Source organism: Oncorhynchus masou, chromosome 12 (assembly GCF_036934945.1).
Source record: "Oncorhynchus masou masou isolate Uvic2021 chromosome 12, UVic_Omas_1.1, whole genome shotgun sequence".
Taxonomy (NCBI): domain Eukaryota; kingdom Metazoa; phylum Chordata; class Actinopteri; order Salmoniformes; family Salmonidae; genus Oncorhynchus; species Oncorhynchus masou.
Genome location: NC_088223.1, coordinates 49906425 through 49932453, shown reverse-complemented (window position 1 = coordinate 49932453; position 26029 = coordinate 49906425). Strand labels below are relative to the sequence as shown.

Here is a 26029-nt window from a genome sequence, read left to right as displayed (position 1 = left end):
TAATAGCAGTAAGGTACCTTGGGGGTTTGTGATATATGGCCTATCTACCATGGCTAAGGGCTGTGTCCAGGCATGCCCTTATTTCAATGTGTTCATGCAGCTCATTACACAAGTTCCCTGAGATACCTTTAATAATGCATGAGAAACAAACTGAACAGACATTGATATTAAAAGAACAAAAAATGATATTTTATTTTTGTGCAGGCTGTTTCTTACCAACCTCACCAAGAGAATTTACAGTACTGTCTACCCTTTCACAAATGCATTGCTTTTGACCATGTCACAGTAGTGCTTCAAGTGCCCTGGACACAAAGGACAAAGAACTTAACCAATGAGTAGTATTATTGGGAGGGACTTCTTTAAAAACAAAAATGTCAATTTTCTAAGACAAACAGCAATTGAAAAGTGTCGACATAAAAAGGTTAATATATACTGGTTTAGACTTGATTGACAGATTAGTTGATGGCGAACCGTGTATGGTCCCCTTGAGTCACTTTTCTTTTCTACACCCTGGCCTCGTTTCAAACTGACTCCAAGCTCCTACCACTAGGAACTTGAGTTCCTTCAGCTGTCAAATTTGCATGACATTGCTTACACCGTTCCTATCCTTCCTGATACCGTCAGAGGGAAATGAAGAACTGCATAACGATAAGGGCTTAATGTAGTTACAAACTGTGCCTCTGAGGGCAAAGAATGTCTCCAGGCTCATAAATCACAGCCATAACCACCTGCGCATTCCACTCACGACTGATTTGTAAATTCATTTTGACAGTGCACCAAAAGATCAATTCCTATGACAAGTCCACACAGGCCGGGCGTGTCTCAGTCAGGAGTGGGCGTGGGCATGACGGCAGCATGTCTGGGTCTTAGCGCTGCTCTGGCTGTGTATCTGCACCGTTCACTCAGAACCAGCAGGGGGCATCCCTCTTGTTCAGCTCTAGCAGGTGGGCCTCCACCTCCTCGGCGTCGTCGGCAAACCGTTCTGTGAAAGAGCAAATCAGTCCAGCCGCGCTGCCCTCGTATTCCACGAGCTCCACACTGTCACCTGCATCAGACAAACACGCAACAAGAATTCCAAGGACACGTGTGCCAGTAGAATGGTTTAGGGTGATACACCATCTTTCCGTGAAGGTTGACCACTTAGTAGGACGATGTTAGACATGAAGAGCTGTGCCATGTAAATGTGGATAACCCTCTTGGCATTAAGACAGGGAAGACTAACCTTTGACCCTTGTGTTGGCCTGAACAAACATCTTGCGAGCCTCTTTGCGCTGGAGAACCGTCTCCCGCAGGCACAGGAAGTTGTGAGAACCACCGTCGGACACGGCCGAGTAGCCCTCATACAGAGCTCTGCCTCCCTCCACATCGGCTGTGGACTTGAGGACCTGCAGGGACAAAAGACAATAATGGGTCAAAATGGAAACTTTGTTCAACTTTTATTGTGAATATTGACGGCTGATTATCTATCCTGGTAATCCCAGCCACGATCAAGACATTTCCAAGCCTTCTACAGCGGTACCTGTAGTTTGCATAGGAACCTCTCGATGGCACCCTTGCCCACAGTGTGGATCTTGCTGCAGTCCAGCGTTATAAGGGCATCTGGGCGCCCATCTTTTCCTGTGCTCTCCTTCAGGGTCACCAGCCCCTCGCCAGCCTCCAGGAGCACCCGCAGGATCACAAAGCGAGCTTGCATGTGGGCCTGAGACAGAGAACAGGGGGTTTAGTTAAACACACAGCGGGATAAGACACACACACAGGCAGTGGGGAAGATATTCAATGAGCTATAGAGTCAGAAAGCTAGCATGATCAAGTGAGGCTGATGTACTTCGTAAATGATTGAACTTTAGTGTAGCTGACCTGTCTCCAGCTCTTGCTCTCGGAGGTGTAGAACTCGAGCCCAAGCAGGCCAGCACGCACCATGTTGAGCCAGTTGACGTACACCACCTCCTCTGCATCCTCGCCCTCATGGCCAAAGATACTGCAAACCCAGGGACAACATCCTCGTTAGAGCGTCCTGACCCGCATAAGATCACCGTTAATACATTCGGCTTTTATATTAAAAATTTAGGTTTAGTGACTACAGAGCATGGCTAAACAGACCAGAGCACGGCTAAACAGACCAGAGCACAGACTAACAGACCTGAGCACGTGTTTGTTGAGACAGAGGTAGAGCCCCACACACTCGGCCCTGCACTCTTCATAGGAGCAAGAAATGGTGGAGAATTTGCTGTCCCATGTTTCGTTGCCTTTGTACCAGGTGGTGATCTGAAGCACAGAAACCATACTCTACACCAATACTCACTTAAACCCCTTCATCGGCAACCAGACATTTTAACATTGGTCACGATCATCAGCCTTAAAACATATAGTTTACTGAACCACAACAATCCATCACGCTCTCGCAAAATCATTCTCTCTCGAGACCAAAGCGAAAGAATAAAGAAAATATACATAAATAAAAGTATGATCCCAAATGACTGAGGTATATAGGCTCACCTTTTCTCCCGTCTCAGGATTGCGAACATTATCTTGCTCGAAGTTGAAAGTTCCCTTCTCATCCTGTACACATGACAACACATTAAAAAAAACACAATCAGTCACAAAGCACTGTGCATCCCCCCGTTCAGAGACTACATAACAGTAAACACAATGGATTTTAAACCAGACTTTTTAAACACACTAAAGGGGCAATCCGTTCAAACAATAAAACGGTGGCGCCCCGCCACTGTTGTGGTGAACAGCTGGGCGATTGAGCTGGAGAAACATAAAACACTCAAATTCATAGAAAGGGCTATAGATGCAAGGACTGACCATACAGGACATGAACATGAATGGAGATGGCTCTCTCTCACCTGGACAAAGAGCTTTCCACTGCCATGGCCCAGCAGCTCATGGAGGCCAACCTGCACCTCGAAGGAAGGCCCCTTCCACTTAATGTACACATCCTGAAAGAAACAGACAGAGACCATTGAAGGGGAAAAAAAGATCTGATGGGCATAATTGTACCCCCCCCCTTTCAGTCTTCGTGGTTATTTGGTATGGCACGAAAGTCATGGTTAGAAAGTTGATTACCTTGTCTTCTTCATCCAGGAAGGTGAGCTTGTCTTTCTGGGTAGCGTATGCCACAGCCAGAACATTTCCCAGGGAGACATTCTTAAAGCCCTCCGACTGTCTGATATCGTCATCTAGACAAACACAGACACACACTCAGAGATAACGGGGATAATTCCATGGTAGCGGAATTAAAATGCCCCCCAAAAAGATTGATATCAACGTTTAACAGACCATAAAACTATGCACTAGGACTTATTTGAAAGATGTACACAATTTTTATTTTTTCACAGAAACACATTTACTGGAAAAAATGTGCAGGTGCAAAGTTTGGTAACAGAATGACGATGGAAACTCCCTCAGTTTTTACCCGACCACGTTTTCCAAAAACGGTTTAATATCTACTCTGAATTAAGATCCCAAGATGTCTGCAGAAATAATGTGGTGTCAGATATACGACACCTCGAGTTAAATATTTTGGTTATCGAACTACAGTTAAGTGAAGTGGATTTACACCCAGTAACAGAATTACGGTAACGGAATTGCATTATGGGTCACTGATCTGTACAACACAGAAATGCATAATTACGGATATAAATGCTATTCTCTTCATGGTAATGTATCCTGAATATGTACAGAAAGAAAAAAAGTTAGAAATACACAATGTCATCCTTTACATATATGGGGATTATTCTACACCCTGGCTATTATTCTAATGAGCTCCGCCCCAAACAAGACCAAACGTAGTTGGTCTGGACCCAATCTGAACCAATCATAGAGGTTTATGTTTCAGATGTCTGGACAACACAGTACAGTAAAGTTCAGTACATTATATTGTACTCTATAGTAATCTGTTTCGCTGTGCTGTCCAAAGTCGGGAAACATAGACGTCTTTGATTGGTGACTGGATCAAATCTGAACCAATCACAGACGTCTTAAGGTTTGAGCCAAATCAAGGTCGGACCAAAAATGTCTGTGGACGTGGTGAAAACAGAGCCAGGGCGGACTGACCAAATTTCAACTACTTTTAAACGTCCATGCATGCAGGTTAAAGTAAACGGAACGAGAGGAGGCTCATGTGTAGATGTCAGTAAGAGCCAGGAGAGGTACTGTAACAATAACTGGAGAGAGAGAGAGGGGAGAGAGAGAGAGTGAGGCAGTAGCAGGTGACCTAACTGTGGTTTGTGACTATGATTTCCCACTAGCCAATTCAGATGCAGTAATTCTGTTCCCGATTCGGTAAAATAATTTCGAGTTTGAATCACTAAATTCATAAACAATAAAATATATTAGTAAAAACACTAATTGGTAGGTCTACCTTTACTTGTTACTTTGTGAACGTTCATTCATAAATGAGAAAATATCTTAAAGATGTTGGTTTTTGGTAACGGAATGACAATGTTTCTCACAGAAGGCAAATCATTTCTCAAACTAAACGTAAGTGTCGATATTAGTTGTCAGGGGGTCTTTACTTCAACATGGTGGTTTGATGCATTTGCAATAACTTTTAAGACAATAATAACTTTTAACATCTCTGGTGGATGTTTTCTATGAACCCTTTTTCTCTGTTTGACCACAAATCAAAGCCATCGTTTAAGTTTTAAGATGGAAAATGGCTGGAAAATGTATCCAAAAACAGACTCGACGTTCATTTGACATGCTCCTATAAACTTCACATATTGGTGCTCCTGGGTCCTTTTCACATGGAATTGACCAACATTAAGTCGAAGTCATTAGAGATCCTTTCGAGACCCGAACAACGTGTGGTGTGGATCGGCCGTGTCAATATTAACTGAATAAAGAGTCAGTTCGGCCGTGGCACTCACAGTTGGGAATGTTAATGCCCGCTGGAATGCCGCTACCAGCGAACGTCAGCACGTCCAGGGAGGTGAAGTCAGGCAGGAGGAAACGGTCCTTCTCAAAGTCTTTTGGCCATGGCAGCTCTGGCAGAAGCACTTCAGCTGAGCTCACCAGCTTAGCGAAGCGTTCGCTCATCGCCTTGTTCACCACGGCAACAAAACCTGAGGAAAGAGGAGACAAACCCCGATGCGATCACAAAAAGAGTATTCAAAAACACCTAATGATAATAGTGGTTGCGTTGCCTCTTAATTTGTACCTTCAAACTCTCCCCTGGAACCAAAGGGATCCCTGTAGCTCTCGATAAAGCCAATATAACTAGGAGAGAAAGGAAAAGACAAACATCAAGTTGAGAAAAAAAACGACAGGGGAAGGGATTGCTTCTGTGATCCACAGACCAGAAGGCCAAATCTGGAAGGCAGCGCTCTCTCACCTCTCCACAATGGGCCCCTTGTCTTTGATCCAGAAACGGGAGCCTTCCTTGTGCGCCTCCACGGACCCAAAGGTGAAACTCCGCGAATATTCCTCCAGCATTCGTTTCTGGTTCTCATTGGCCGCGTGGTCCTTCCGTTAAAGAGAAGACGGTTCGCATGGGACCAAACTTGACACGTTAAGACGCATGAGTAGTTTTGAGTCACGTACTTTCGTCGATAAGGGATGAACATACATTTGAATTAAAATACTATTTCAACTGACCTTAGCTTTCTCCAGATTTTCGCTCACTTTCTTCATGAGGTGATCATAGTCTCCCCTGGAAACCGTGAAGACACGGTCCTCAAAGTTATATCTGCCGCACCTGGTCTCCCCCTCCCCATCCACTGCACAGTCTAGAGCAATGACAGAGAAAATTGATTTAATAAAGAGAGGACTCATTACTGACGTCAACCCTTTACACGTGTAGGAATTGGCCTGTATGGATAGGGCTAAATTGAGATGTTCCTTACAGAAGAAATATGAACTGCGTAAACATGGTAGCGATTTTTAAAAAAAGGGAACAGTTGAGATAATCAGAAAATGATTGGACCAAAGTCGAGGACAACAGTTCACCTATCAAGACTGAATCCAAACATTGCACTTGATTCAATGTGCATTTTACATTAACTGTACCTCTCGCTGCATTTGTTGACAACGAAATCCGAAAATACTCTGGGATACATTCAGTAATATAAGACAATTCCTGGAAAATGTCGGGTTGGTGCAACATAAGACAACAAACAAATGACAAGGGGTTTGAGTGTGAGGACAAACTGGTGTCTCCAAGGGCCACACATATACACCTCTCCACGGTGTGCACAGTTCCTAAGTAACGTCAATGCACTTATGAGTCTTTAAATATAAGGTGCTTTTTTTGAGCTCTCCTAGGTGTGCCGTTGAGGAACTCGAGCAAGAACACTTGTAGTCGTTTTGTTTGGAACACAACCCTGCATCTCTGTCATCACACAATTATCGTTGTTATTTACACAATCCAAAAATGGCCCACTACAAAAATCGCAACCTGGGTCAGGTGGGCATCATTTGAACGCTTGTTCTATTGCCAACATGACTAGCTATGTTATAAAATACCATCTTACAGTGTTAAAGCTTTCACGGGGCAATTCAGAGAAAGAGATCGCAATTTTGGCAGCCATACAAAATCGTCAAGCGTGCGGTCAAGTGCGTGTTCCCTGATGAATTCTCATCACAACAGACAAACAGGCTCATTCTGTTCAGAACAACCCAGGGTAAGACGCCACGTCATCTTGTAAACTGCACATCAAACGTAGTGATGAGTTTAACGATAAGGAAATGTGACATGCATTTTCTCGACTCACCGCTGTTTTGAGTTTGCTTGCAATTCATCAAAGAGGTATTTATTTGAATCGCCAACGTCTCATCTTTCAAAACACATCGGGTCCTCTTAAGATGTACAGCATTGCCCTCGCTCAGATCAACGATGTGCAAAAGTTGCCCGATTAGCGGGAGGGATGGGTGCAACTTCTGGTCGCATGCTGTTTTTGGAGGATGCTTAAGTCCAGGACGACCGCCAGTCAAAACGCATACAGAGCTTGAGCTCCGACATCATTTATAGCGCGTCTTTATTCGCATAGCTTTTAAAAAAAAGGAAAAAGGCACTCTCACCCTCCTGCACAGCAGACGCAAGGCGCACCTCATAGCAGCTCTTCCCTTCGGATTTCTTCTTGAACAATCGCGTGTTGTAGGCACTCAGGTTCTGTAAAGGAGACAACACTTTAAATCCTGCAATCCGAACACAAGACAACAAACTTAAATACACGAACAAACACCTTTGAGTCCAAGAATTTCTGAGCCAACTCGGCGTCCTCCAAACAACAGTTCCCCGAGAAGTACGTGGTGATTCCCTGCGGACAAGAAACAAAGCGACATCATTATCAGCAACTACAGTACATAGGATTTATTTAAGCGGACCCAACACAGCATAAGGCAAACGTGAGGTGAGTGTTTGGCACCAGGAGGTCTTACCTTGTCCCCCAAGCCCAGCTGTTTCTGTTTGTCCTCAAGGGAGTAGAGGAGGGTGGAGCAGCTGTCCCACAGGGCCTCCATCTCACTGGGGCTGTCCTGGAAGGCCTGGCTCTGCCACACAAGGGCCTTCAGGTTCTCCTACGCCGCAATGTGTGGTTATTAGAGGACATAACCATTCCGTCAAGGCTTTTATAATTCAGACATAAAAAAAGTGAGGACGATCTACCTTGGGTAGGTTGGGAATGAACTTGGTGTCTCCAAATGACTTGTAGTTGCCCATGTTGGCATAGAGACCAGCAGCATAAACAAGAAAGGCCTGCCAAAAAAACCAATAGCTATTATTATCTCGGAGTCAGGCTGAGACCTGTGCACCTGTCACCTGATAAATCGCTGAGCCTGTACCATCTGGGTGTGGTTAGACATTCCAATTCTACGGTGTATACAATTGTTTGACTCATTCTTTCTCCAGGCTCTGTGGGTTATTGCATTACCTGGTACTCCTCAGGACTGAGTCCAGCTGCAGTAGCCACATTCCCCAGTTGTGCTGGTGGCTGCTTGCGGAACAGCCTCTGTAAGAGAACGAAGATGGAGGCAGACTCGGGCGAGGTCTGCAGTAGCACAGCCAGTCCTCCGTACCAGGCAGACCGGGAGAGGTAGTGCGCATAGAGCTGTTCTCTAGGGGACAGCAGGCGAAACGCTTCAGTACAGTCCAGCGCGGAGATCCCAATGTCATTGGGGAGGTAATACTGAGAGTCCACCATGGTGAACAACAGTCTTGATGCTTGCGGCTTCCTTTTCGACGCAACGCTCACAGCTGAGAATGTGTAGCTAGATGTCAACAAAAATGCATGGTATTATTAGCATCAAGAAATAGTTGTAGTTGCATGGGTAGATTTACACACAGGTTACGTACGTCTCAAGTCGTCAAGTGACACATTTCGAGCATCCTTCCTAGCGGCAACTAAAATACATTGCAATCAAAACTAACTAGACAGCTAGTGTGTCGGTTACAGTAGGTGCCATCCATCTATCCGAGCGAAAGCCAGGTTAGTTCGATTAAACTTTCCAGCAAACTAAGGTAGGGAACGCCCAAGTATATACCATATACACTTAGAGAAATTGGCAACCACAAACAATTTCAATGATCTAACAGTAGCACATGGTAATAGCCGGTAGCTAGCTATCTAACTATACACAGGCTAACAGCTAGCTTCGCGTACCTATACCAAATATATATATTTTTTATAACTAACGTTACCTACAAAACCACGTGTGTTCGACAAGGCTAGCTACCAGTAGTCAGTCAGCTAGCTAATGCTTTGTGAGTCCCTGTGTAGCTTGCTACATAAAAAAAATGTGTGTAGCTACCTCTTCCAAATACGCAAACCTTGAATCACGTTACAACGAAACATCCAGCAGTGATTGTGGTATATTTATTGATGGGACGATCGGTACCGGAGCTCCGATTACGTTTTCAAAGCACTAGTGATCCGACAACAATGTACAGTACTGATGCTCGTTTCAAAGTTACTTTATCACCTGATCAATTACGTCCAAAGCTCAGTTTGATCACGTGTTTCTTTTCTTCAAACGCAAGATTTCGCCGTGGTTCCGTTGCTTTGCTTTCACACACTGACCTCTACTGGACACATAATCATTCAGTTAGGATTCTTTCATAGGGTCAGTCGAACGGTTAGACAAGGGGTGTTGGGCTTTCTAGGGACTACAACCAGGGATTGGGGTTGAATTAAGATTAAGGCATATTCATTTGAAAAATCTTTTATGTAAAAATACACTTTCATCACATTGTTGTTCAAACAATTCGTTTTATTGAGTAAAGTATAAACGTGTGCCTTACGCATCCTACATAAATGCCATACAATTCACCGTTTCTGAGAACAAAAAAGAAGGGATTCACAGCAACAACAAAAAAGGGGAGCACAATGGAAGGTGCGAACCTGTACGGTAACTGATAGATTTTAGATATATTGTTGAAAACAATTCTATATGAACATCAACCGCTGCTTGTCGTTGCTGACCAGCAGATGTCACTAATGTCCATTGTATTTAAAACTCTGCGTAATGAACCGTTTTTTGGCACAATTTGGTGAAAGCCCCAAAGGCTTCAGAAAGCCTCGGTTTCACACCACTAGGTAGCCTAATGGCTATAAACTTGATCTATTTGTGGACGAGTCTGAACGTCAAATTGTGAGCTCAGTATCCTTCTTCGGTGGGGTTTAAAAGCAGTCGGCATCCAATGTAAATACTGCATTACCGCCACCTACTGGACGGGGTATTGAGCGAGGAAAAACATCATACAAAATACAAAAATAGACACATCCTGTTGTGGAAAAAAGTACCCAATAATCATACTTAAGTAGAACTAAAGATATCTTAATATAAAATGATTAAAGTTAAAGTCATCCAGTAAAATCCTACTTGAGTATTTGGTTTTAAATATACTTAAGTATCAAAAGTAAATGTAATTGATAAAATATACTTAAGCATCGAAAGGAAAATTATAAATAATTTCTAATTACTTATATTAAGCAAACTAGACGGCACAATTTTCTTGTTTTTTAAATTTACCGATAGCCAGGGGCACACTCCAACCCTCAGACATAATTTACAAACGAAGCATGTGTTTAGTGACTCCGCCAGATCAGAGCCAGTAGGGATGACCAGGGATGTTCTCTCGATAGGTGTGTGAATTAGACCATTTTCCTGTCCTGCTAAGAATTAAAAATGTAACGAGTACTTTTGGGTGTCAGGGAAAATGTATGGAGTAATTTTCATTTTCATCATTTTCTTTAGGAATGTAGTTAAGTAATAGTATTTATTTGTATTTATTTTATTTCACCTTTATTTAACCAGGTAGGTTAGTTGAGAACACGTTCTCATTTACACCTGCAACCTGGCCAATATAAAGCAAAGCGGTTCGACACAAACAACAACACAGAGATACACATGGGATAAACGGCTGCACAGTAATGTCTCTTATCGATGGCGGTTATGATGATATCGTTTAGGACCTTGAGCATGGCCATGACCAAATCTGAAACCAGATTGCATAGCGGAGAAGGTACGGTGGGTTTCGAAATGGTCGGTAATCTGTTTGTTAACTTGACTTTCGAAGACCTTAGAAAGGCAGCGTAGGATAGATATAGGTCTGTAGCAGTTTGGGTCTCGAGTGTCAAAAATATAAATAGTAAAGTAAAGTACAGATATCCCCGAAAACGACTTAAGTATTTTTACTTAAGGACACGTCACTGGACACATCAACAAACAAAACCCATCCCACTCCTTCAGTTACTGTCCAATCCAAAACAGGAGCCTGTGAAGGAAGAACAGTCATCGACACGATTCCTTGCAAGACCTCGGCTGTGAGTGTGAAATCATGAAAACCCTCAAACAATGTTCAAGTCTGCTTGTGCTGTATAGTTTTTGACCATTGCAATAAAAGATACCAAAAACAATAATAGCATTTATAGTTGATTAGGGCAGCTCTAGCACGGCAGACATTTGACGAACTGACTTGTTGGAAAGGTGGCATCCTATGATGGTGCCACGTTGAAAGTTACTTAGCTCTTCAGTAAGGCCATTCTACTGCCAAATGTTTTCCTATGGAGATTGCATGGTGGTATGTCCAATTTTATACACCTGTCAGAAACAGGTGTGGCTGAAATAGCTGAATCCACTAATTTGAAGGGGTGTCCATAAACGTCTGATTATATGGTGTATAACCTCCGCTGGTATTCAATACTCATCCCATTGGCAAAAATATACTTGCCACATGACCAAATCTGTTTTACTTATGACACTGATTGGATTTATTATGCATAAGGCTCTTACAGGGTATCTCATAGACAACATTCTGTCTTGTGGAGGTCGTGAGAGGACACTTTCCTGATTCAAACAAACGCTATTTTCTGCCAGACATAGAATTCATTCCAATTCAACATCGGGTTTCCAGGCAAGAAGAAATGGAGCCAATATTTCTGTAAGGTCCATATATCTCTCCAAAACAAGTCCTATTGTGAATTTTACAACAAATGTAATGGACTCAACTTAACTAACACACTTTGATGTACAGCCTATTAAATACTGCACGTTATTACAATGATAAAGATTTAAACTTTTTAGCTTACTGTACAGTGACCACTCAATCAATAAATGTGAGTTTAAAAACTGCCATAGCTCTGTTGTGCAAAGACTGCTGACAGCTAGCTAGCATTTCCGTCAAATATTCCGCTTACGCCTATCTTGCACACCGCCCAGTGGCAACTGACTGAGATGAGACTGCTTTTCCCACCTTAGAATTTTGTATAAATCTATAGCTACATTAGATTTACTACGGTAGCTTAAATGTATATAAACTGATATTTTCCGCAATGACTTTAACTGACGAGGTGGCCGAGTGGTTAAGGCGATGGACTGCTAATCCATTGTGCTCTGCACGCGTGGGTTCGAATCCCATCCTCGTCGATAAATGTTTTTCCAACAATTACTTTTGTAGGTGTTGTTTCGTATCTACGACTGTGTGCAAAAGGTACTTTACATGTGAATTATAACAGCATTTATTTATAATATGAATTACAAAAGCAAGACATAGGCGAATAGCTTTATACAGCCTGGTAATTTAGGCTAGTACTGGGCATGCTGCATTTCCATGTAAAAAGCCCCATATAAGTACTAACTTGAAGTTAATAGGAGCACATAATATTTATTGTGAAATGAAAGCTAAAATTCCATATGTTTTGGGGGGATTTTGTCGGTCCAAATCTGAACCAAATATATAAAATGTTCAACCATTTTCCATCCTAAAAGTTTGGAATAAGCAAAGGCTTTAATTTCTTGTCAGATGGAAAATGGTCTTAGAAAACATCTACCAGAAAAAGTCTTAAAAGCTATTAGAAATATATCAAAACACAATAATGTTGAAGTAAAGACACCTGTCAACTAATAATAACATGTATACTTATTTAGTGTTGTAGTACGAGTCCGGTCTCAATACCACATTTTGAATCTCTTGGTCTTGTCTGTGTCGGTCGTAACTCGGTTTCGGACAGCGAGGACTCGTAATTACATCTGGAGACCAGCCGAGAACAGCGTACTAAAAAACTCATAATTATCAGCTTCCATTCAGTAAGCCCATAACACTGCTTCGCCAGGCCAAATATATACACTCCTTCCTAAAACATTCATACCTGAACAGTATTTATATCGATTATAGACATGTTTGCGCAGTGGCGAACCTTTTGGACCAAGGCCTTCAGCGTGTGACAGGTTCATGATGCTGAAATGACGAACGGTAATACCAACACTTATGTATAGTAGCTATCCGTGGGTAAAATCACTGGGGAAGCCAGTAAAAAAAGTCATATTACAACCTGTGTTGGGATAATTGCGTTGTTTGCTCTATAATCCTGTTAGTTCATATGATTAAAGGCCGAGACAATAAGAATACAATAAGAATAAATTGAACCACACCTTTGTTTCATCACAACACTAGAGAACAACCTCTGTCCACAAAGGATATGGCATGTAACAGACAGTTACATGACCTACATGACCCACAGCATGGTCAAGCAAGTTAATGTTTCCCTCATTTTTGGACCACTGAACAACTATTAATTTAGAACCACAGAGAGTGGCCGCAAGTTACAAAGAAAACAGGAGCTGCCTCCTGCATCGTTTCATCTTCAACATTTCAACATCATCAAATCACCTATGCTTAGTGTAGTACAGTGACAACAAAAAGACACCGTTAAACAATATAGTCCAATCAACATAAACTTAATATGATGTGGCTGTCCATGGTTCTGATTTCTGTGTGTGTGGGTGTGCATGTTTGCAAGTAGAAAAACATGTTGACTCACCCTACTTGTAGAGAAATGCCAATGCCATCCTCCTCCCTTTCATGTTGCCAAAACTGTCTATCACTATGTCATACACTATATGCTTTTATTATTTGTTGTCCTAGGATACCTGTATAAAATGCTTGCTCGCTAGCCTAACTTCCATTCGTGGGCAACTTTAGCTAGTTAACATTAGCCTTCTAAATCTACTAGATGATCTAGCTACACATTGAACTACCATCTTCTCAGGCCAAGAGCACAGCAATGTATGACTTAATGGTTGGATCAGAATCACTGTTATAATCACTGGCCAGTATGAAGAATTAAGTAAAACCACAAGTCCAAATCTTTATCTCCATCCATGGCTAATTTAGGAAAGGGCCAATTTTAGCTAGCTAGCTAGCCACCAGAGTACAACAACACAACGAGATGCAACAATTCAAGTTTTTTCTGTCAATGACATTATGTTCCCAATGCAATTTGATTGGTTGAATCCAAACGGGCTTCCCTTGACACTTTTTTTTGGTGCGCCAGGACCACTCACCCAGTTTAGCTCAACGATGATTGGTTATAATTATGTATTTTTTTTTTTATCAAGGGAGACCAAATGCTCGCTGGCTTCCCTTGCATTCAATGCTACGGGCATCAACAATGTTATACTCGTTTGGACAGTTTTGTTATATTTTATATTTCAGTCTTCTGTGACGTCTATATAAGGTGGAATATTGGGATGCAACCTCAAAATTGAATACATTTCAACTCTATATCTGACATGGTACAGGTGTCTTGTTTTTTTAAGCCCATAACCATGTGTGTGAGGTGTATACTTTTGCTTCAAAGTTGATTTGTTTAAGACAACCAATAATCACTCTGTGTGACCCTGATTCAGCCCAATGTAGTAAAAGGTTAACTTGTTGTTGAAAGTTATTCTTGAAAAGGGAGAAGCAAACAAATTAGCAACAACATCCTCTTCGACAACACCTGCTGCAGTCGCTGCAAACTAGCCTACAACAAAAGATAGATAGCTAGACCGTGGAAAACTACTGCTCACTATTGTGCAGTGCCCCGTTGACCTTAGAGAAGGCAAAAGTTTCCATTCGTTTTTTGTAAAAAAAACGGTCCCAACCATTACATGTCAAAATGTGATTGGTTGATTCCACTGTCACTCCAAAATGTTGCTCTAATACAGGGCAGATGCCTTCTATTTAGCTTCTGAAGGCCTAGCCAATAGCTGACTTAGCTAGCTAGATTTATCTTCCCGGTGTCACGCCCTGACCTTAGAGAGCCGTTTTTATTTCTCTATTTGGTTAGGTCAGGGTGTGATGTGGGGTGGGCATTCTATGTTTTGTTTTCTGTGTTTCTTTATTTCTATGTTTTGGCCGGGTATGGTTCTCAATCAGGGACAGCTGTCTATCGTTGTCTCTGATTGGGAATCATACTTAGGTTGCCCTTTTTCCCTCCTTTCAGTGTGGGTGGTTAACTTTGTTTGAGGCATCATAGCCCTGTTAAGCTTCACGGTCGTTTTGTATTGTTTTTGTTGGCGACATACTAATAAAAAGGAATATGTACGCTATAATATGTGGTAAAAAGGAGGACTGGACATGGGATGACATCCTGGACGGCAAAGGATCCTGGACATGGGAGGAGATCCTGGCCGGAAGGGATCGCCTTCCATGGGAACAGGTGGAAACAGCCAGGAAGGCGGAGGCAGCTGGTAAAGGTGCCCATCGTTACGAGGCAACACGGCTAACAAGGAAGCCCGAGAGGCAGCCCCCCCAAAAAAAACATTTTGGGGGGCACACGGGGAGTTTGGCTGAGTCAGGTTGGAGACCGGAGCCAACTCTCCGTGCTTACTGTGGCGAGCGCCGTACTGGTCAGGCGCCGTGTTATGCGGTAGAGCGCACAGTGTCTCCAGTGCACATTCACAGCCCGGTGCGCTACCTTCCAGCTCCCTGAATCGGCCGGGCAAGAGTGGGCATCCAGCCAGGTCAGAGGGTGCCGGCTCAGTGCATCTGGCCGCCAGTACGTCTCTATGGCTCAGGTTATCCTGCGCCGGCTCTGCGCACTGTGTCTCCGGTGCGTCTGCACAGCTCAGTGCGTCCTGTGCCTGCACACCGCACGTCCTGGGCCAAAGTAATCATCCAGCCAGGACGGGTTGTGCAGGCCCTACGCTCGAGAGCTCCAGGGCGCCTCCACGGCCCAGTGTATCCTGTGCCCGCTCCCAGAACCAGGCCTCCTGTATGTCTTTCCCAGCCTGGTGAGTCCTGTGCCTGCTCCCAGAGCCAGGCCTCGTGGGTGTCTCTCCAGCCCATTGATGATCCATGGCAAGAAGCCTCCAGCGACGACCTCTGGTCCGGAGCCCCCAGCGACGGCCTCCGGTCCGGGGCCTGCAGCGAGGGTCCCCACACCAGAGGCGCCACCAAAGTGGGGTGAGCCAGAGGTGGAGCGGGGTCTACGTCCCGCTCCAGAGCCGCCAACGCGGATAGATGCCCACCCGGACCCTCCCCTATAGGTTCAGGTTTTGCGGCCGGAGTCCGCACCTTTAGGGGGGGGGGGTACTACTGTCACGCCCTGACCTTAGGGAGCCGTTTCATTTCTCTATTTGGTTAGGTCAGGGTGTTATGTGGGGTGGGCATTCCATGTTTCTTTATTTCTATGTTTTGGCCGGGTATGGTTCTCAATCAGGGACAGCTGTCTATCGTTGTCTCTGATTGGGAATCATAGCCCTTTTTCCCTCCTTTCAGTGTGGGTAGTTAACTTTGTTAGAGGCATCATAGCCCTGTTAAGCTTCATGGTGGTTTTGTATTGTTTTTGTTGGCGACATTCTAATAAAAAGGAATATGTACGCTTACCACGCTGCACCTTGGTCCACTTCTTACGACGCCCGTGACACCCGGATCCTGATTGGAACTTTTTTTCTCTTCAGTGTTAACACTTTCCTTTTAAAAAACTGAAGAGATTAAATCAGAACATCATTGAAAAGAATAGCATAATAATATTTATTATTATTTTATAGCCCTTCTCTGAAGGTGTAGAAGGTCCTCATTCTTCCCCACTGTTTTGGGGTTAGTGATCATTTGTGTCTAAAGAATATATATATATATTCTTCTGAAATATGAACACAGAAATAATGGACATTTTGGTGGCGATTTGACAGAATTACAATCATGATCTTGAATTGGACTCACATTTTTCTGGTCTCGCCTTGATTCGGTCTCGGACACATTCTCCACCTCCCAGTCTTGGTCTTGAATCGGTCTCGCTTTAGGTCTCCAACACAGCACTGTTTAGTTTAGCAGAAATGATTTGCCTTCTGTAAGTTTAAGAAACATTGACGAGTGTTTTGTCATTCTGTTACCAAAAACCCACATACCTTTAGGATATTTTCTAATTTCTCTCCCTCATGAGGAGGGAGGATAATGCAAGTTCACAGAAGTAACAAGTGAAGGTAGGCCTATCAATTGGCTATAGTGTTTTTGCTGCTAACAATTTGGTTTATTACATATTGATTCAAATGCGTCATTCTGTTACAAAATTGGTAACAGAATGACCAAAAAAATCTAACAGAATGACTGCAATTGAATTGGCTACAATGGGAAATCATAGATGTCACAAACCACAGTTGGGTCACCTGCTACTGTCCTCCCTCCACTGGCCTACTGTTATGTTCAGTGTGTTCTTTCTCTTTCTGTCGTGTGTCCATTTAATGTAACTGCCCTCTCACCCGCTGAGCACTGAACAACACCGGATATCCATGGACGTTGAAAAGTATTTGAAATATAGTCCGTCCAATTCTGAACCAATCATAAACGCCTGCTTCAAACATTTGGCTTGGACAGCACATTACAGTATAGTACAGTAGAGTGTAATACACAGAAAAGACAATTCGAGAAGAGTATAGGTCAGTACAATAAAGTACCGTAGTGTACTGTACAGTAGAGTTGAGTACAGTAGAGCACACTAGAGTAGAGGACAGTATACAGTAACATATATTGTACTGAACTATACTCTATTTTGCTGTATTGTACTGAACTATACTCTACTTTACTCAAATGCATTATAAAGAGGGTATTCATAGGAAGTGTTACCAAAATTAGGAAAAATAAGTAGATGGATATGATAAGCAATTATAGCATGATCACTTACTATAGGCTGAGTAAAAGTCCTGATGATTATGATGTGTTCTGACCTAATAGATAGAGTCTTAACTTAAGGAGAAGAGAACCTCACATTTTTGGTGAGTGAAAGGGATACAGTTGTAAATCTACTACGATCTTTTACAAATGTAAGCCTAGGCCCTACCGCGTGGGGGCGCTGTTTCCCAAGTAAAGTCAAAAAGAGGCAGATACAAATACGAATTTCTCTTGCTGTTTTTTTAACCTTTATTTAACTAGGCTAGTCAGTTAAGAACAAATTCTTATTTTCAATGATGGCCTAGGAACAGTGGGTTAACTGCCTGTTCAGGGGAAGACCAACAGATCTATACCTTGTCAGCTCAGGGATTTGAACTTGAAACCTCTCTGTTGGTAGTCCCAACACTCTAACCACTACTATGCTGTTGGGATAGTCTAAATTACACAATATTCCTAATCATTTCATGGTATGAGGTACATCAATCAAACAAAACAGCAATGGTTTATTGACTTTATTCAAATCCAACGCATATTCAGTGCATCTAGAAGGACACAATTTGATTAGGCCTGACTAACACACGTGGGTAAACATCACAAACGGCAACATATCCAAAGATTATATAATTGGAGAGTTTCTTTTCACCTCCACACAATTCATGTGATGGGATTGTTTCTCATCTGGGTTTCTTAAATGAGTACTCTGAAGTTTATTCTGTTTATTATGAGCAGCCTCAACGACGAGGTCTACACCACATAATGCCATTAACTTTATCACCTGTTGAATTAACAATTACTGAAGACATTTTCTGACGGTGGGCAAAAAAAAAGCACCAGCAGTGAACTAGGAACCACTTCCTCTCGACGACGTCATATCCCCTTGTCCTCATGACCATTTATCAGATCTTTACAACGTCAAAAAAAAAAAAAAAAAAACACGGCTTCATTTAAACGTGGTCGTGATTTTTGGAGCACCAAAAATAGGCATTCTTCCTACATGGACTTCAGAGACGCTGGGATGTTCTACGGGAGTTTTGCAGGGGTCCAGTTTCACAAGTGGTGGCGGCAGAGGCCATCAGATGGGTGGTCTGGATCCTGTCGGTGTCCTTTTATTCAACCCTGTCCCCTATTCACCCCCCTCTTTCAGAACTATCCACTAAAAAGACAGTGTCACCTCTAATGGTCAAGCACGAGATTTCGCCTTGCTTTCCCCCTCTGACTTGGAGGTGCTGATCCAGCGGTAACAGTCAGTGATGCTCTTGTTTTGTTTTACAGCACAGCTAGTGCAGTACACAATGCCTAGAGCCAGCATCACCACAATGAAAACACACAGGGGCACCAGGAGTGCTACTAGTAGCCAGCTTTTGTCATGCTTCCTTTTGCCTTTACTCTCAGGCCACTGGGCCCCTGATGCAAACACTGTTTGGGCTGGAGATGGGACTCTGAGCGTGGTGGTGGTGGCCTTAGCATCAGAGTCTATGTCTGGGGTTTCTACCACTCTCCCAGCTCCCTTGTCATTCTGGACTGCTGGGCGGTGGCTGTCACTAACCCTGGACACCACTGAGGGATCACTTGCTTGGCTTTGAGTGTCATCATCTTCCTGCGAGGAGGAGCTGGGCGAGGGTGTGACAGTGTTCCGAGCGGGCTTTCTCCGTGCGAGAACACTCCAGTGTGAGTTATGGCCACCCGACGGCCTGCGAGGAACCGGTGTAGATGTTGTCTCCTCCTGCGGGGCCTCTGTAAACCAGCCCAGGTCAGTCGGAAGCCTCTCAAGGACTGTCTGCTCTGTCAGCCACTCCAAACGTGTGGGGTCTGTAATCCAGTCTTGGTCTGTAACCCAGGTTTGGTAGGACGAGGTGGTTGTTGATGAATACTGGTCATCGCCTTCTGGAATAGCAATGCAGGAGTACTGGTCTGACTGCAGCTCATACCCTGCCTCACAATAGCACTCAAACCCACCCATATAGTTGAGACACTTCTGGTGGCAGCTGCCGGAGGTCTGGCACTCATCCACGTCCTGGCATAAGCCTGGATCGTCGGGCAGCTCAGTGTAGCCTTGGCGGCAGTGGCAGGCAAAGGAACCGGGTGCGTTCTCACATCGATGTTCACAGCGACTGGAATCGTTGCATTCGTCAACATCCACACACTCGCCATCTTCATCGGGCTCGTAGCCCTGGTTACAGTGGCACTCGAATGTCCCAGGAGCATTGGCGCATATATGAAGGCAGGGGGCCCGGAGACACTCATCCACATCCAGGCAGTTGCGTCCATCAGGTGCCAGCAGGTATCCGTTTGGACATTTGCAGCGGAATCCCTTAGCGGTCTCCTCACAGTCAAACTCACAGTTGGCATTGCCACAGGAATGGTTCGGCTGGCAGGTCTGGCCGTCCTCTGCCAGTGTGAAGCCGTCAGAACACTCACAGTAATACTGTGTTTCAGCATTCTGACAGAAATGTTCACAGCCACCATTTTCTTCTTCACACCAGTCCTGGAGGCCATCAGAGCAGAGTGGGGAATCCTTTGACCAGCCCACACTCCCGTCTTCCCTCAGCATGCAAAGAACAGACTGGTCTCCTAAGCTGTCTTCATTATCTGGGCAGGGAAGGTTGGCCACTGAGCCAAAGGGAATGTGAGTGAGGATGGTGCTGAGCAGGCTGAAAGGGGTGGTATACAGAGCAGGTCCGCCTCCCTCACTCTTCAGAGAAGGGCACATCCCCCGGTAGGTGTAGTGACACATGAATCCATCCACAGTCAGCGAGCAGGAGCCATCCAGCCACTTGAAGTTGTCGTGCTGCTCCCGGGTGTCAGCAGCAGTGTTGACACTCATGACGACACAGCGGGGCGCGGCACAGGTACTAGGTGAGTCCGCCCTCAGCCAGTTGGTGTACTGCGTGTCCTGTTCACCTGTGATCCATTGGAATCCCCTGAGTGGGCGTGTGGCAGAGCACTGCCTGGGCTGGCGATGGAGCCCCATCCACAGTCTGACCCTGGTCCGTGGTCCGCGTTGCTCCACAGACGACAGGAGCTCATGGACCACAGTCACCTCCTCAGAACTCTTTAGGGTTGCCAGGGAACCACCTTTGTCCTTGCAGAACCTTGCTGACTCCCGAAAAGTCTTGCGTTGGAAATAGACGGCGTAGCAGCCACCTGCAGCGCAGAGAGCATCTTGCTCCTGCAGCTCTTGTCCCAGAGTCCAGGGAAGCCAGCAGGCCCACAGGAGAGCAAAGGAGCGCAAGGCACAGATCATCTTCCCTATCTGGAACCACTGTCTTTTTCCCCCCACCTCCCTACACCTCTCCAAGTAAAAAAAAAAAAAAGTTTTAATTAAAAAAGTTTATTTCAGCCTTGTTTCAATGTTCGACCACTTCTCCCGAACAAAACTCGTCTGTTATTAGTCAGAGTTATTTAGTCCGAGGCCTTCTCCTGAGCTCCCTGCTTGTCTACCTCTGCGGTGTTAGCAGCATTCTAACTGAGCTGCAGGAGAAAGAAAAGAGGGGGGAGGGAGGGAAGAAAGAAAGGAGGGTGCGTAAAGGGAAAAAGGTTTGAGGGGGCGGGTAATGACTGAGTGTGTGGAGGAGGGGGGGCTGCTGTGCTGGACGCTGGTTTTCCCTTGTGCCATATGGTTTTCATAACTTTAATGGAATTTCTTGCAACCCTGCTACCAACCACATCAACCACTTCAGCTCCATCCACAATAATGGAAACTGTTTTACTATCCCAGTTTTTCAGACAGAGGAAGAGTGGTGACTCAGATAAACCCTTGTTTTTGTCCCAGGGACTGATTACTCCTATAGTCTAGTCGTTTAGGCATTTTTTTCCCTCTATTCTGTTTCTGATGTATATTCAACCGTGAGACACTCCATCACGGGTACTGAATTCCATGTCCAGCTTCTTGTAAACATCTGGTCTTTTTTTGAAAGGTCTGTTGTCTGTGACGTTTAGAGAGTTTATACGTGGCTGGATTTATTCATTATGTATGAATACAGTTCATCCTCGGCACACAGTTCATCCTCGGCACACGGCGCCTGAAAATGTGAAAAGACAGGAGGGACAAAATTCATTATGACATCGGTAGAGTGTTAGATGATTGGACCAAGATGTGCGACTACGCAGGTTTACAAAATGGAAAAGTATGCAGACAACTACTTTTTTCGTGTGCAGGGCTTTTTAGGGTAAAGATGAAAAAGAGCAAGGAAGTTAATTGCGGCCTTCCCAATACAAGTAGGAACTCTACCATTGTACAGGTCATCCAACAGTCACAGTTCAAGCAATGGCTGTTATTGTTCTCTGAATCTATTCTATTATAGTGGGTAAATTAAGTATACCTTTTGTTTCTGATACTTTAGGGCCCACTACTGCATCACTGTCACGGCAGGTTGCCTGGCTTTGTCATGACCGTCATGGGAAGAAGTGGACCAAAGCGCAGCGTTGTGAGCGTGCATTTTCCTTTTAATAGTTCAAATGTCGCCAACAAAACAAGAAATAACACAAACGAACGTGAAGCTAACAAAGATAACTTCCCACAATTACCAAAGGGAAAAGGCTGCCTAAGTATGATTCCCAATCAGAGACAACAATAGACAGCTGTCCCTGATTGAGAACCATACCCGGCCAAAACATAGACCTACAAAAACATAGAAAATCAGAACATAGATTTCCCACCCAAATCACACCCTGACCAAACCAAATAGAGACATAAAAGACTCTAAGGTCAGGGCGTGACAGGCTTGCTTTTTTTGACCATCCCAGGGGCAAAATACAGTATATTTCAAACAGTCCAATATCTTACTGGTCTTTTCCAAGTCAAACAATTTTGGTTCAGGATAATATCCTTCCAGATGGCTATCTAATCGTGTTTTCCATAATGCTAGTAGGCTAGATACAGTACCATGCTGAGTGCTACAAATATAGAGGAATGAGTCTTCCTGCTGTTGACATCTGGATTAATTTGTTTTCTAGGTTATTTCAGGTACATTACCTTCAGGTACTCCACAGATTCTTTTTGTCATCAATTCATCTTCATTTTTGGAATGACCAATGTGATGGTCAGGTTAGGCCTTGCCATTGTCTTTTGACACAGTGGTAGGGAAACAACACTTAGCTCTGCTCCTCTATGCATGTATGTATATTATGTAAGAGAATCTGATCAAGACGTTTCAGATGTGTATAAGATTGGCCTGCTCCACTGGCTGGAGTTTCAATGCAAACAAATAGAGAACTTGAACTGTATGAGATCACTTCCTGCAGGCCAACTCTGCAGATCTTATCGAGCATGGAATCCCTTTAATCTCTCTTTTTCCTTCTCCTTTTTTTAAATATGTTTTTTACAATTTCACCTCTTGATTCTTTTTTTTTGTCAAAGCCATGCATATATCCATTCGGCAGTTTGAGCTTCCCCTACCTGGTGTTGATGAACACATGACCCAAAAAACAAAACTAATTTATTCAAACTTAATCATAACTAAATAAATAACTTCTACTAACTTGACTAATAGAATGGTTCATTTCACTGATTTGGCAACACTGAATCATTTATCTTTGTATAGTTTGAAACTTGGAGTGCAGTTCACATTGAAGTTATGCTCCACAATTTCACAACTTCAGCAACATCTGTTATATAATACCAGTGATTCAGTACCAGCAAAAATTTGGGTGGGCCAAAAAAAAGCAGCTAACTTCCTGCAATTTTACACATTTTGTCATGGAGCAAAGAGGAGCATTTACAATTTTATCTCTCATCTCTGTCATGCCTGCTCCCGCTCTTCCCCCCCTGGCGCTCGAGGGCACCAGGCTGCCCTGTATTACGTACCTGCTTCTCATCTCCGGCGTCGGTCCTTACAGAATGTGCTTGCTTTCCGGTTGGTGGTGACATTGGATCCGGGGCCCCCCGCCGATGGAACCAGGGGTGCCTAAGCCAGCTCGTCAGGCTCCCACGCCCTAGCTGGCTCGAGAGGTTTCCTTGGCCCGATTGACTTGGCAGGCGGACATCCCGCGTCAGGTCTCAGCCGGATCGGCAGGTTTTTATGCCCAGCTGGCTCGTCAGGCTGCTACGCCTCAGCCGGGTCATCGGTCTCCCATGCCGCAGCAGGATCGACAGGCTTTCACACCTCAGATGGGTCGCCAGGCTCCCACGCCTCTGCCGGTTCACTGGGATTTTACGCCCAGCCGGCTTGTCCAGCGTCCGTGCCTCGGCCGGCCCGTCAGGCTCGCCCAGGTGGGATGCCGGGTGGGATGCCGGGAGTGTGGGGGGGATACTGTCACGCCTGCTCCCGCTCTTCCCCCTGGTGCTCAAGGGCGCCAGGCTGCCCTGTATTACGCACTCCTGTCACCATCATTACGCGCACCTGCCTTCCCTCGTCACACGCATCACCGATTTATTGGACTCACCTGGACTCTATCACCTGTTTATTACCTCCTCTATATTTGTCGGTTCCCCAGCTCTGTTCACCGCTGCTGCATTAATGTCCGTATGTCATTTGTTACCTGGTTCTGACGCTGTTCTAGTCCTGTTCTATGTCTCACCTACATTAAATGTTCAACTCCCCGTACCTGCTTCTCATCTCCGGCGTTGGTAATCTCCTAATATTCACCAGGCTGAGAGGAGATTTTGAATTTTTAAAACAAAAATATAGGTGTGTTGACTCTGATAAAGGCACTAGATTATCTTTCTTGTTAAAGGGTGGATTCCGACCCGAGTTAAGCGCTCTTAAATGGAACGTAATTAAATGGATTTTTTGTATTTTACCCCTTTTTTTCTCCCCAATTTCAATCTTGTCTCATTGCTGCAACTCCGCAAAAGGGCTCGGGAGGCAAAGGTCGAGCAATGCGTCCTCCAAAACACGACCCACCAAACCGCGCTTCTTAACACCCGCCTGGTAAGCCCAGAAACCAGCTGCACCAATGTGTTGGAGGAAACACCATTCAACTGACGACCAAGGTCAGCCGGCAGGCCCCGGGCCCGCCACAATGAGTCACTCGAGCGCAGTGAGCCAAGTAAAGCCCCCCCTGGCCAAGCCCTCCCCTAACCCGGACAACGCTGGGCCAATTGTGTGCTGCCCTATGGGACTCCCGATCATGGCCGGTTGTGATACAGCTGGGGATTAAACCCGGGTGTGTAGTGGCACCTCTAGCACTGAGATTCAATGCCTTAGCCCGCTGCGCCACTCGGGAAGCCCCGTAATTACATTTTTATGCACATTTCTCTCTATGTGGATTCTGATCTTAAGCATGAGGATAGCATGCTATTCACCTGCTATTCATTCGGGATGGAGATTGAATACATGAAGGTGAGGCGGAGATGTGTCAACACAGACCATATTCTAATCTTGATTTAATTCCCTAATAGTTCCACTACCTTTACCCACGAGGAAACCATGAATAACATCTAGTGAACCTACCAGTTCCAAGTGGAAAAATGCATTTACAGATCTTTTTTTTCTATAGAAATAATACCATTCTCCATGCACTGTAATTTACAACTGGAAAAGACATTGAGACTGGTGTTTAGCTCAACAGTGAAGAGGCGACTCCGGGAAGCTGGCCAAAGAAAAAGCCATATCTCAGACTGGCCAATAAAAAGAAAAGATTAAGATGCGCAAAAAAACAGACACTGGACAGAGGAACTCTGCCAAGAAGGCCAGCATCCCGGAGTCACCTCTTCACTGTTGACGTTAAGACTGGTGTTTTGCGGCTACTATTTAATGAAGCTGCCAGTTGATGACTTGTGAGGCATCTGTTTCTCAAACTAGACACTAATGCACTTGTCCTCTTGCTCAGTTGTGCACCAGGGCCTCCCACTCCTCTTTCTATTCTGGTTAGAGCCAGTTTTCACCGTTCTGTGAAGGGAGTAGTACACAGCGTTGTACGTGATCTTCAGTTTCTTGGCAATTTCTCGCATGGAATAGTCTTCATTTCTCAGAACAAGAATAGACTGACGAGTTTCTGAAGAAAGTTATTTGTTTCTGGCCATTTTGAGCCTGTATTCGACCCCACAAATGCTGATGCTCCAGATACTCAACTAGTCTAAAGAAGGCAGGTTTTATTGCTTATTTGATCAACTCAACAGTTTTCAGCTGTGCTAACATATTTGCAAAACGGTTTTCTAATGATCAATTAGCCTTTTAAAATTATAAACTTGGATTATCTAACACAACGCGCCATTGGAACACAGGAGTGATGGTTGCCGATAATGGGCCTCTGTACGCCTATGTAGATATTCCATTAAAAGCAGCCGTTTCCAGCTACAATAGAAATTTACAACATTAACAATGTCTGCACTGTATTTCTGATCAATTTGATGTTATTTTAATGGAAAAATCATGTGCTTTTCTTTCAAAAACAATGACATTTCTAAGTGACACCAATCTTTTGAATGGTAGTGTATCAACATATCAACTTCCCCACAGTAATGTTTACGAAATGCTGTGCAATTATGCATAATTTAAATCGTAAGGCCTTTTAATTTGCAGGGATGGGCACTCTCGAAAGTCTTAATTATAGGCTACCCTGACTTTCTCATTTTCCAATTAGTAACATGTTCAATATTAGCCACTATCAGTATAGACCAATAACTACACATATCAGTATGACTAATAACCACATATATTCAACTTCCAATCTACTGTTAGTTCCCTTCAGTTGGTGGAGCTTACATTA

The 26029-nt window shown here is 44.2% G+C and overlaps 2 protein-coding genes and 1 non-coding gene across 3 annotated transcripts; 1 reads left to right on the top strand and 2 right to left on the bottom strand.

The window, feature by feature from the left end:
- Nucleotides 1–167: 167 nt before the first annotated feature.
- LOC135550290 (dipeptidyl peptidase 3-like) lies at nucleotides 168–8944 on the bottom strand. The gene is made up of 18 exons (XM_064980955.1): nucleotides 8755–8944; nucleotides 7878–8214; nucleotides 7613–7702; nucleotides 7387–7524; nucleotides 7191–7265; nucleotides 7027–7117; nucleotides 5605–5735; nucleotides 5342–5472; nucleotides 5168–5226; nucleotides 4878–5072; nucleotides 3073–3185; nucleotides 2853–2945; nucleotides 2497–2559; nucleotides 2141–2265; nucleotides 1858–1978; nucleotides 1520–1699; nucleotides 1223–1385; nucleotides 168–1045 (listed from the first exon to the last, which is right to left on the bottom strand). Exons 1-18 carry the CDS (start codon nucleotides 8796–8798, stop codon nucleotides 903–905), a joined length of 2292 nt encoding a protein of 763 aa, XP_064837027.1. The 5' UTR covers nucleotides 8799–8944; the 3' UTR covers nucleotides 168–902.
- A 2845-nt stretch (nucleotides 8945–11789) lies between these two features.
- trnas-gcu (transfer RNA serine (anticodon GCU)) lies at nucleotides 11790–11871 on the top strand. The gene has a single exon. It is a non-coding gene; the product is annotated as a tRNA-Ser (tRNA).
- Nucleotides 11872–17874: 6003 nt separating this feature from the next.
- LOC135550288 (endosialin-like) lies at nucleotides 17875–20842 on the bottom strand. The gene has a single exon (XM_064980952.1). The coding sequence runs from the start codon at nucleotides 20619–20621 to the stop codon at nucleotides 18558–18560; it is 2064 nt and encodes a 687-aa protein (XP_064837024.1). The 5' UTR covers nucleotides 20622–20842; the 3' UTR covers nucleotides 17875–18557.
- Between the last annotated feature and the right edge of the window lie 5187 nt (nucleotides 20843–26029).